This window comes from Vigna radiata, chromosome 9, assembly GCF_000741045.1.
Source record: "Vigna radiata var. radiata cultivar VC1973A chromosome 9, Vradiata_ver6, whole genome shotgun sequence".
NCBI lineage: Eukaryota > Viridiplantae > Streptophyta > Magnoliopsida > Fabales > Fabaceae > Vigna > Vigna radiata.
In genome coordinates, this window is record NC_028359.1 from 7,549,388 (window position 1) to 7,561,295 (window position 11,908).

General features: G+C 34.5%; 2 protein-coding genes and 1 non-coding gene across 3 annotated transcripts; 2 read left to right on the plus strand and 1 right to left on the minus strand.

Annotated features, from left to right (window-relative positions):
• Positions 1-1,016: 1,016 nt before the first annotated feature.
• LOC106774308 (transmembrane protein 87B) lies at positions 1,017-4,784 on the plus strand. Its single transcript, XM_014661259.2, has 5 exons — positions 1,017-1,316; positions 1,395-2,334; positions 2,566-2,661; positions 2,808-2,944; positions 4,178-4,784. Exons 1-5 carry the CDS (start codon positions 1,150-1,152, stop codon positions 4,332-4,334), a joined length of 1,497 nt encoding a protein of 498 aa, XP_014516745.1. The 5' UTR covers positions 1,017-1,149; the 3' UTR covers positions 4,335-4,784.
• An 851-nt stretch (positions 4,785-5,635) lies between these two features.
• TRNAT-AGU lies at positions 5,636-5,709 on the minus strand. The gene has a single exon. It is a non-coding gene; the product is annotated as a tRNA-Thr (tRNA).
• A 3,252-nt stretch (positions 5,710-8,961) lies between these two features.
• LOC106772888 (protein ROOT PRIMORDIUM DEFECTIVE 1) lies at positions 8,962-10,941 on the plus strand. The gene is made up of 2 exons (XM_014659509.2): positions 8,962-9,043; positions 9,124-10,941. Exon 2 carries the CDS (start codon positions 9,169-9,171, stop codon positions 10,723-10,725), a length of 1,557 nt encoding a protein of 518 aa, XP_014514995.1. The 5' UTR covers positions 8,962-9,043; positions 9,124-9,168; the 3' UTR covers positions 10,726-10,941.
• The last annotated feature ends 967 nt before the right edge of the window (positions 10,942-11,908 follow it).

Below are 11,908 nucleotides of genomic sequence, written 5' to 3' on the forward strand. Positions count from 1 at the left end.
TATTAAATTAAGATGGAAGAGTTTTATGCACTTCAACATCAAAATATGAAATAAATAAACGTCAAATTTACTTAATTGCAATGTCATTTTGTTATAAAAATCTTATTTTTATAAAAAATATAAATGATGAAATTCTAATTCTAAAATCCATATAAAAAGAACAAATTCATATTGAATAATTAAAACATTTATACGTTTACTTGACAAAATAATAACCATACATGAATTTAAAGATTTTATGTGAAACTATATGGATATTTTATTTTCCTATTAATTTCATTGGATATATGAGTACTTTTTTATTATGTTATGAAAGGCATATATTAATTATTTGTATCATATTAGCATTTGGAAAACAATGACTTAATCATCATCCATGCACACCAATTTTCAAACAAATTGAAAATTCTGTTTGATAAATTTACAAGAGTTCACACTGAAAAACAAAAAAAGGTTGTTTGAATCCTTTGAATTCAACGATGAAATATCTCAAATTGTTTAACAACCTTTTAAAATTGATTTCAATCTATGATAATATTTCTCCATCCTCTTTTCAGGAAATAGAGGTTGACAGATTAATGGAATGGTTAATTAATTAAGATTAAGATTAAGAGAATGTAAATAATCATATTCGTATGCTCTTTGTCTTATTCTTAATCTACACTGATAAGTTGTTTTCACCAATCTTTGTTTTGGATATACATTCTCGTGTCATTATCACTACAATCTAAAAAATAACAACTTAACCTTGTAACATGTCAAATTTAAAAAAAAAATAAAAATAAACAACATAGTCATGCTCATTCTTCTTTTTAACATCTTTCAACTCAAAATCCATCATCACTTAAAAAAAACAGGTTAATTACAAAAGTTATCAATTTTTTTTGCCTAATTTAGTAAAAATAATTTTGTATTTATTTTATACTAAAACACAAATTGAAATTTAATTAATAATTTTATTTTTTTTTTCTTTTGGTTTTCAGGAATGATTATGATTTAACAGAACTATGATCACCGTTTTCAGCTTTACTTCCACTTTTGTTTAAACCAACCTGCAAAATTCGTTGTTCCGTTTCTTCACAATTTCAATTGCTTCTGTCGCATCGCATCACATTGCTTGTTGCATGTTCGTGTTTCGCGACGACGGCGATGATGACGGCGTTTGAGTCTCACGCGATTCCTCTCCTCCTCTTACTGTTACTAACTCCGATCAATGCCTCTATCCACGACTACTCCAACGAGGCCTTCACCCACCGCTCCGACGCCTTCTTCTTCCACGGGGGCAGCGAAGCGCTCTTGGCCAAATCCTTCATCAGGTCTAGGTCCCCTTCACTCGCTCACTCTCTCATTTCTAGGGTTAGTTATGCTTTCTGATTCCGTCTGATTGGATTCAGGTTCGAAACGGTCACGTTTACACGTCCGCGTGAATCCGCAATCTCGCAGGGGAGGATGCAGCAGAACACGGGGTTAGTTGAGGCCATATTGCTAGAGGTTCGGGATCGGAACCGGATCGGAGGTTCGTACCTGAAATCCGATTTGATCTGCTGCGATCCGAAGCTGGCTAAGGAGCGGATCTGCAACCTCGGTGAAGTGATAATCCAGAAGAACCCCGACAACCTCGAGTTGCCGAAGCGCATCAAAACCTTCTTCCAGGGAACCGATGAACAGGTCCAGATGGATACGACGACCCTTGACATCAATGCCACCGGTATGTACTACCTCTACTTCATGTTCTGCGACCCTTCCCTTAAGGGCACCACCATTCAGGGAAGGACAGTGTGGCGTAACCCTAAAGGGTATCTGCCTGGAAAAATGGCCCCTCTAATGACCCTATATGGCTTCATGTCTCTGGCTTATCTTTTACTCGGTCTTTGTTGGTTTTTGAGGTTTGTTCAGTTTTGGAAAGACATTATCCACTTGCATTATCATATCACCGCTGTTATTGCGCTGGGAATGTGTGAGATGGCTGTGTGGTATTTCGAGTATGCTAACTTTAACTCCACTGGGACTAGACCCATGGGGATTACCCTCTGGGCTGTCACCTTTACTTCGGTGAAGAAAACGCTGTCGCGGCTGCTGCTGCTGGTTGTGTCCATGGGGTATGGGGTTGTTCGCCCCACGCTCGGTGGGAACAGGATTGCTTACAGAGTGCTGCTTCTTGGTCTGCTGTATTTTGTTGCCTATGAGGCACTCGGGCTTGTTGAGCATCTGGGGAACATCAATGACTTCTCCGGGAAGACCAAGCTGCTTTTGGTGCTCCCTGTTGTTTGCCTTGACTCCTGCTTCATTCTATGGATTTTCTCATCGTTGTCCAAAACCTTGGAGAAACTGCAGGCAATTCCAAAACCTTGGGTTTTCTAGTCTGATGTTGTTATGTTTAGTTTATGATGGTAACGGAGTGAGTGCTGCCTTGGTTTGAGTTTTGACTGTTTTTGTGTATAAATGTTAACTCTAGTTGAATGTGTTTGGTTCAGCAAGCATGACTTGTTTGCCGTCTTGAAATGGTTAGGCTTCGTAACGTTTGCACCTATTGTTCTTTGATTGTGTTGTCATTTATGGATGCAGACAAGGAGAAACTTAGCTAAACTTGAGCTCTACCGTAAGTTTACAAACACACTCGCGGTGTCTGTGCTACTGTCCATTGCATGGATTGGCTTTGAGGTAGTTCTTGGAAAATATATTTGATGTACAGAAATTATCAATTTTAGTGATGTGTTCTTTCTGCTGGAGTTTCAAAAAAAAATTTGTCTAATCATTTTTATGCTAGTCAGTGTTACTAATGATCTGGGTTCTCTGTGTTCGACCAGCTATACTTCAATGCTACTGATCCATTGAATGAGTTGTGGCAAATCGCTTGGATTATCCCAGCCTTCTGGTGTCTGCTTTCATATGCTCTCTTGCTGGTGATATGTGTCCTTTGGGCTCCTTCTCGGAACCCTACTAGGTACTTGTCCTTTCCATGGCCTTGATGTGGTGAACAGTGTTTTTTTTATGCCAGTTACAAGGTAGTTTTTATGCAAATATATTTAACCTTTTATTTGAAATGCCTTTAATATTATTTAGCATAGAAGTAATTATTAATTACTAGAGCAACAGTTGTTTCGGGTCTTCATTTGCCGATTTTTCTTTTCATTTCACTGCAAACTTGCATTTATATACGGCATATTTAGGTGGCTATTTGTCTGCATCGTATACTATTAGATTAGTTAGATACGGTAGTGCTAGTTTCCTTTAACCTATGCTAAATTCCATTTAACCTTCATTATATCTTTCAATTTTCTATCTGTGTATGCGTGTGCTAATGTAGAAAATGAGACAAACCATCTTTGCAACTTGATGTTATGAGAGATTAGTTGTGCCACTACGTGTCGCTTCTCAAATTATGCCTAAAAGCATTGAAAAAATGTAGGAATCTCTTACATGCAGTGCTGTGAATATTATGTCTTCGTTTTCTGTCTCTAATATGTCATCCACACACACCATAAGTGTTGTTACTCCCTCGCAGAAGGAGAGTGCCTAAGAATCACTTTCGTTCTTCTTGTCTTTATCTGTATCCCGTTGCCTAAGTTAAAATTAAACCATGTTTAGAACTTAGTGGGCACATTAGTTTCAATATGCTATTTATTTTCTATATATGACTTTTAACCCACTGCAGGTAGTATTTTTAACTATGCTAATCAGTTAGCGGGCCTAGATAATCGTAGTCTTGCACTTGCTGCATGACCTGTGGTTGTGTATGTGTGTGTAGACGAATGCTGACTTGGTCTCCTCCATGGGTTATATTTTGTATACGATTTATAAACCACTGTTTTAAGTTAAGTTTTTCAACAATGATAAAGGTTTTAATTATTAACCCTGTTAATATATGTTGGGTCTATTTAATTCTTGTCTTGCGCTCACTACTTGACTTTATCTCTGATGGAGAAATCGTAACCTGCTCTCCATCAATCACATGTTAACATCGCACTTCTTTTAGTTTGGTATTTGTATAATTGCTGTGAATTATTATACATTTTACTCATTCAAGAAATCAATAATCTTATATTAAATCAGTCCTTTTTTTCTCTTGCTCATTCTTGCACACTGCTTCTCCATGTCTCGGTGGGTCGGTCTTATTTCTGTTTTAGTGCTGTTTTGTTCCTTGATAGACTGATTGCATGTATATCTTCATTTGTAGATATGCATACTTGGAGGAAACAGGAGATGACTTTGATGAGGAGGGTATCTCTCTGACAAGCAGTGTAGCAAAGATAACTGGGGATGTTGCAGCCAAACTTGAACGGAAGACTGATCTTGCCTTTGGAGAAGATCTGGAGGAAGATAAGCGAGAATAATGTCAAACTTGTATAGTAGTGTTTCACATGATATCATTGCTCCCAAGGATGTCTGTAGATGTCCATATATACGCAGATACGGTTTTGAATGGTGCAGGTGTCAATTGTGATGGGAAACAAGGGAGGCTGTGGCAATCTCCTCAATACATCAAAATGGTTTAATTGCAAGTCATACAAACCCCATGCCATTAGAAATTAGAATGAATAGTTTTTCGTGACAGATGGTGTGATAAAATCATTCCCCTGTATGGTTTCAGATGACCATCATCCGTATGTATCCATCAACATGCCTTCAAATTTACATTGCTGTCTCTCATGCTTTTTTTCTTAGCAAACCCAGTTTTAAAATCATTGCCCCAGGATGTTAACTTTAAGAAAAATTTCTGACATTGTTGAGACTGACTGAGACTCTCAGCCTCTAATATATTTAAGTAGATTTAGCTTGCACTAATTGTGTTATTCCTTCTGCACTCTTAGTGCCCAAGAAAGATGTGAAATTATTCTTTAGATTTCTAGTCATTATTCTTTTAAAATCAAATTTATAATTTGAGACAAGATGGACTGATGATCTTTCAATTGAATGAGAAAAAAAGGGGCAAAACCATTCAAGAGAAAAATTATTTAATATTTTTTATTTCATTAAATATAAGATTACATTGACTAATGGTTATTTTTATTGAAGATGGTTCCTAGAATAAAATATAAGAATAATTTTGAACAAATTTAAATAAATCTTTTAGAGTTGAAATTTGTTTATAAGTAAAACGAACAATGTTGTAAGAATAGACTAACCTTTAAAAAAATGTTTTAAGAGTTGATGAAGCTCACATCACATCCAACGAATTTTTCCACAAGTCAAGTCCTTGATTATGAATGTCCCCTTCCTCCAACTTTCTCTATATCTATCAACCCATTCAATCTAACTCTCATTCTTCACATCAAATGATATTATCATTCAGCTTCAATCTTCTTTGATAAAGGCCATATTTCATTATGCTCTTTTCTAGTTATGAATGAACTGGTGCAACTGGTTTTGATTTTCTCCAAAAGCTAAGAAAGGAGGCATCAGTCTTTCCTGCATTCATGCTGCTTCTGCCACTGTTTTCTGGGCATCTCTTACATTCTCAGTTCCTTCCAAAGATGCATCCTTTTCCCTTGCTTCAGCTGCTTTGGCCGGAATGAAAACCACTCTTTCTTCAACTCCTCCTCACTTGTTACTGATCATTATGGCTCTGATTGCTGGAACATTTCATAAAAAGGAAAAAAAGGCCAAATTTAGTGAAGAAAAGATAAAAACAGCATGCTTTCATTGAGAGTCGAACTCAAGACCTCCCGCTTACTAAACGGGTGCTCTAACCAACTGAGCTATGAAAGCAGATGCTGATTGTCCATAGTTGTTAAAATATGAAGCATAAAATGTAAATATAAAACTCTTGGTTCGTATGAATGAATTCTTAGGGTGAAAATGCAATGAAATGAAATGGTATAAAAATTAAAACAATCAGCTGAGAAAACAGATGAAATTATGAGAATCAAACTGTGCTGCTTTAAAAACCATTTTGAATTAAGATTACACCAATTAATAATACCACGAATACATGAACTAAAAAGGGTTAAAAAAATATTTCAAACTAAAATATACCATAAATGTACATTTCAATATACAATGCAACATATCTATAAAAAAAAAGGTTTAAACCTCTTTTTAGTTCCTAAGTTATAAGCGGATGTTCAGTTTAATCTCCGCTTTTAAAAATCTAAATCTTTGGTCCCTAAGTTATAAAAAATGTATCAAATGAATCCTTTCTTGACTTGAAATACTGTTTTTGGTTGTTTTTTAACAACTGCTAATCTTTAGATTGCTCTGATTTGTTTCTTAATAATAAGAGCATTTTAGATTGCTCTTTGTACTTTGACCATGAACATCAAAAAATGACTCATTTGCTACATTTTTTATAACTTAGGAACCAAAGGTTTACATTTTTAAAAGCGGAGACTAAACTGAACATCCGCTCATAACTTAGGGACCAAAAAGAGGTTTAAACCTAAAAAAAAAATACAAACACATAATATAAGAAATCCATAAACAAGAATTCGATATGGTACTCATTTTATGATTCCTGGTTTTAACATTTATACAATATAAGTACTTTAATAATTTTTCCATTTTTAAAAAATTTGCATCAAATTTCTACAAATAAAAGACATTCATGGTTGATTTCAATAATTTATTAAAAATAAGTTACTTTTTTCACATTTTTATTACATTTTTTTTAATAAAAACCATAGTATTTAAGAAATCAAATGAGTGTTATCAAGTTTCACATTGATATTATATTCAAAGTCGATTTTTATTTCCAAATTCTCAATAATTTCTATATATTATCTCCGATTCATAACAATTATATACATAAAAATCTACAAAATTATTAAAATGGAGTAATTATTTTTTCAAAATTATTGCAAATTCTAAAAAAATTACAAAAATAACAATGCTAGTTTAATACAATGTGAAAGAGTCATGCTAACTTGACACAATTAACTCACTAAACTGAAGTAGTGTGAAACCCAAACAATTTCAAAATAATTTAAAAAAAAAAAATACAATATATTGAAGTCATATCAAGTTAGGGTGGGCTATGTTCTGAGCTCACTAGTTCATATAAGTTTTAATGGCCTAATCCACAGTCCACGTGAGCTTACGACAAGTTGACTCGTTGGTCTGCAAATAATTCAAAACCTTACTTTTTGCAAAATCCTTATTCCATGCACAACTTTTAAGTTTGATGAGAATGTAATAGAATAGAGTTTTAACCATTTCATTTTGTTAAAATTGTTGAATCAAATATGAAATTTACAAAAACTATTCAACCAATATATGTAGGTGAAAAAAAGAAATTTTGTGAAATAGGAAACTTGTTATTAATTGAGAAAAAAAATTCAAATCAAGTATGTTGCTCGACTCTCAGGCCAATTCAAATGTGAGGTAGGCTAGCTTGACTCGCATTATGCAAGCCAAGTATGAATCAAGACTAAACAAACAGATAAGCATACACGAATTGACAAAATTTCAATTTAAATCATAATACACGGTTAGAAATGAGAGACCTTATATCTCAATCCAAAAAGGGGTGAATTGGATTTACCCTAATAATCAAATATATATGAATCAATTAAGTAAAGAAGGATAAGAGAAAGATCAAAACACCACATGTTATATTGGTTCGGCTATCACAAGCCTACATTCAATCATTCTTCAACCACCTTAGTTGAAGGGAATCCAGTGAGTTTACAATAATACAATGAAACTCTCAATTGCACTCCTCATACCACTCAAATAAGAAATAACAAATACAAGAGATGAATCATTCAATCTCTTACAAATCACAAGAGCAACACCAACTCTCAACCCTGACTATATTTGCACGGGTATCCAATATCACATATTAATGAAAAACCTGATCAAATCACACTTTCAAAGTGTAGAAGAATCAGAAACAATTAAGTCCAAATACTCTTGAATGAAATCTTGTTGTGTAATCACCAATGAGGCTTTAATTCCTCTAAGAACTATTCTTAAGAGTAACTGTATTCTTAACCCAGAAACTTTGTTAGTATATGAAAATTAGAACGTTAACGAAACATGTCTTAAGTCAGGTTTATATAGAAAATTCAAATCTTGACGCAAAATAATCGATTATGTTATTTGCATAATCTATTATGTTTTTGCCTCTGTTTTAATATATTATCTCATGATTATAATCGATTATTTGAACACTTATGTCTATAACTGCTTCTTCTAATAATCTTAACAAATTAGGCTATTTGTATAATAGATTAGACCTTACTTTCTGTTTTAATCTATTATCCAACTTATATAATTCATTGTATTGACACTTAACTTCATTAGTCATCAATTTGTCATTCTTAACCGATTATATTACTTACATAACAAATTATGGCTTTATCTATGTTTTAATCGATTATGTAACTTATTTAGTCATGTTTAGTTTTCTGGCTAAGTCTAATGGATTACACCTTTTATGTAATCGATTATTTATACTAAAAACTAGATTTCTAATATGTTTTAGGTCTGATTCACTCATCATGAATGAATTCAAACATCTAACACTAACATGTTAAAGATATGAACACTTGTTATGTCATTTTATTGTTCAAGAATACTTAAAACCATTTATAATCATTTAACTTATCCATCATAAAAAATCAAAATGTATAAAATCTAAGCTTTTCTTATCAAGTTGTAACAAGTTGACACAAATTCAATTTAAATTTAAGAAAGAAATACAACGTATTAAAATCAATCAAACTAAAACAATTTTACTAGTATTAAAATTGTACCAAAATCACACAATTTACCTTTTTTTTATAATATTTTTTAAACTTACATCACTTTAATAATTTTGAAAAAATATTGCACGAGTGCTTTTGTCCATAAAAAACAAACTAAAAGTACATTAGTGATAAGAATTAAATCCTAATGTTTATAAGAACTAAACTATTTGATAATAATTTTGGCCATACGAATTCAATTAAATTAATATAATTTTCTTAATTAAGTTTGAAGGGAAGTAATAAATAATGAATTGTTAATGTTTTATTTGCAAAGGGATAGAGAAGAACCCTAAGATATTGTTTGCAAAAGGGGTTTATCGTCACACACAGACATCATAAGGCCATATCACTGGGTAAGTTTCATCTTCATCTTCTTCCTCTTCTTCAACGTTTTCTTCTTCTTCTAATCAGTTTTACATTTTTCTGCCCCTAGTTTGGTGCCGTTGTTTGTGTTAGTTCTTGTTGAGTGATAGATTAGATGGAGCCTTCACTCATACTATCTTCACCTTCATCATCCACCCCTTTACCTTTCTTCATCTCAAACACTCTTCCTTTCCATGCAAAACCCAATCTTTCCGTCAAACTCAATTGCACCCTGCAAAAGTCCCAGTTTTGGGGAAGAAATTTGAGTTGGGTCCCATCACAATTGCCGCATGGAAGACCGAAATTTGATGCGGCGAGCCCCATAATAACAGCGGCGGTGAAGAGAAGGAAAGAGATTCCGTTTGACAACGTGATTCAGAGAGACAAGAAGCTGAAATTCGTTCTGAGGGTGAGGAATATTCTGGTGGCTCAACCAGATAGGGTTATGTCGCTTAAGCAGCTTGGCAAGTTCAAAAGAGATTTGGGGCTCGATAAAAGGAGGAAACTTATTGCCATATTGAAGAAATTCCCAGCAGTGTTTCAGATTATGGAAGAAGGGGTTTACTCTCTGAAATTCAAAATGACCCCTGAAGCTGAGAGACTCTATTTTGAGGAGCTGAAGATTAGGAATGAGTTGGAAGACTTGGTGGTCGTCAAACTCAGGAAGTTGTTGATGATGTCACTGGAAAAACGGATTTTGTTGGAGAAAATTGCACATCTCAGGACTGATTTTGGTCTCCCCCTGGGATTTCGTGACACCATTTGTCATAGGTACCCTCAGTACTTCAAAGTGGTTGCAACTGAGCGTGGCCCTGCCTTGGAACTAACTCATTGGGACCCTGAGCTTGCGGTTTCAGCGGCTGAGCTATCGGCTGAGGATAATCGCATCAGGGAAATGGAGGAGCAGAATTTGATCATAGACAGACCTCCCAGGTTCCACAGGGTGAAGCTTCCTAAGGGTCTTAATCTTTCCAAGGGTGAGATGAGGAAGATTATGCAATTCAGAGACTTGCCTTATATTTCGCCTTATTCTGATTTCTCTGCACTGAGGGCAGGGACAAGGGAGAAGGAAAAGCATGCTTGTGGAGTTGTTCATGAGATTCTGAGTCTCACACTTGAGAAGCGGACGCTTGTTGATCACTTCACACATTTTCGAGAGGAGTTCAGATTCTCTCAGCAGCTGAGGGGGATGTTGATAAGGCATCCTGATATGTTTTATGTCTCTCTGAAAGGAGATAGAGATTCTGTGTTTCTGAGGGAAGCTTACCGGGACTCTCAGTTGGTGGACAAGGATCGGTTGTTGCTTGTAAAGGAAAAGCTTCGTGTTCTGGTTAATGTTCCGCGATTCCCCAAGGGACCTGCTCGCAAGACCCTTGAAGATAGCTTGAGAGAAGGTGGTGGCAGAGAAGAGGAAAGTGATCAAGGGGAAGAAGCATGGTCAGAAGAAGTTGATAATTTAGTGAGTGACGAAGGATTTGAGGATTTTGATGGTGCTGATGATGGCTGGAGTGATGAAGACGATGACAGTTTGCCACCAGATTTTGATGACGATGATGAAGTAATGGAGATTGGACAAGGAAAGGCAAATAAACAAGTTAAATACACGAGACAGAATGATGAAGAGGCCCTTCTTCCTGTATTCTCCGATGGCCGTCCCAGAGAACAGTGGTGATCTCCATTAGACCTTTCAAGCTTGGAGTTTTTCATACAGGAAACCATGGCTTCAAATTTGATTTGTACTGTGGCTGATTTGTGATGGATGTTTTACACTGCGCTTGTTGTATTCAACTTTATTTTTACTTTTTTGATCCTCCTTTTAAAGGTGATCTGTATAGAAGGTTGAATATCAATTGCGAGCTCTGCAGTTTAGCAAATTATTTTATAGTAATTAAAATGCATTTCTTGGCCTTAGTAAACATTTGACACTAGAGATGCACAAAATATCTTGAAATGCATTCAAAAAACGATGGCTATAATCAAAGTAGTTCAAGAAACCACATCTTTCACTATGTATTCCATTGGCTTATAAGAAAAGCTACACAATTGGCTGTTCTTTAGTTAGATTGTGTTCACTAACTTTTGAGTGGTTTTATATATAGGAAACAAAAACATCTTTAACTAATTAATGTTAGCATATCTTGAAGCATATAGCCATTTTGAAGCATAGTACTGTAGTCCCCATTACAAGTAGTAGTATAGTTTCCAATTATGGAAAAAATGAATCAAATGAGGACGTAAAAGGTATTGATTACCAGGTAGAGTCTTCTTATGAATGGGGTTGTAGTTTCATTCGAAACATCTCATGTTTTTAGATTATAGGGTTTTTTCTTGCTCTATTTACATTATTTGTTCTTTCGTGAGTGACGTTCAATATCTTTCACATTTCTTAAGCATTCTTACAGATAAAAATTCTGGAAAACTCATCAATAGTTAAAGTAGGTGATATTATATTTCGAACTCTTACATCATTTTGAGTTTATCTTCTTTCATTAACATTCCATTGATCACGAGGTTTAGGTTCCTACAAATTGTTAATAATAACATTAACAACAAAAAAACTATTTGTGACAGTTTCCCAAATTTTACTATAGATTCCATAAAATTTACATCTTAACTTTCTAGAATGCATAGTTTTTTACCGGTAAACAAAGAAAATTTATTCATAGATGCATCCTCAGCAAAGGTTTGATGTTGTCCTTGTCATTTGAATTACTACCAAAGCAAGCTCGGATAAAAATTGGCAGAGTGATGCATAATGTTAGCGTGTTAACAATAAACCAAGACAAAGTGAATTGGTTTCTTTTCGAAAACGCGTGCCTTTTAAAATTTTCTCTCAAACTAATCTTACTTAGCAG

Bases quoted from the DNA above. Each gene is read 5' to 3' on its own strand.
- LOC106774308 (XM_014661259.2), top strand. From the start codon at position 1,150: ATGATGACGGCGTTTGAGTCTCACGCGATTCCTCTCCTCCTCTTACTG. The intron at 2,335-2,565 runs GCAATTCCAAAA...TTATGGATGCAG, and splicing joins AAACCTTGGAGAAACTGCAG to ACAAGGAGAAACTTAGCTAA. The intron at 2,662-2,807 runs GTAGTTCTTGGA...GTGTTCGACCAG, and splicing joins TTGCATGGATTGGCTTTGAG to CTATACTTCAATGCTACTGA.
- LOC106772888 (XM_014659509.2), top strand. From the start codon at position 9,169: ATGGAGCCTTCACTCATACTATCTTCACCTTCATCATCCACCCCTTTA.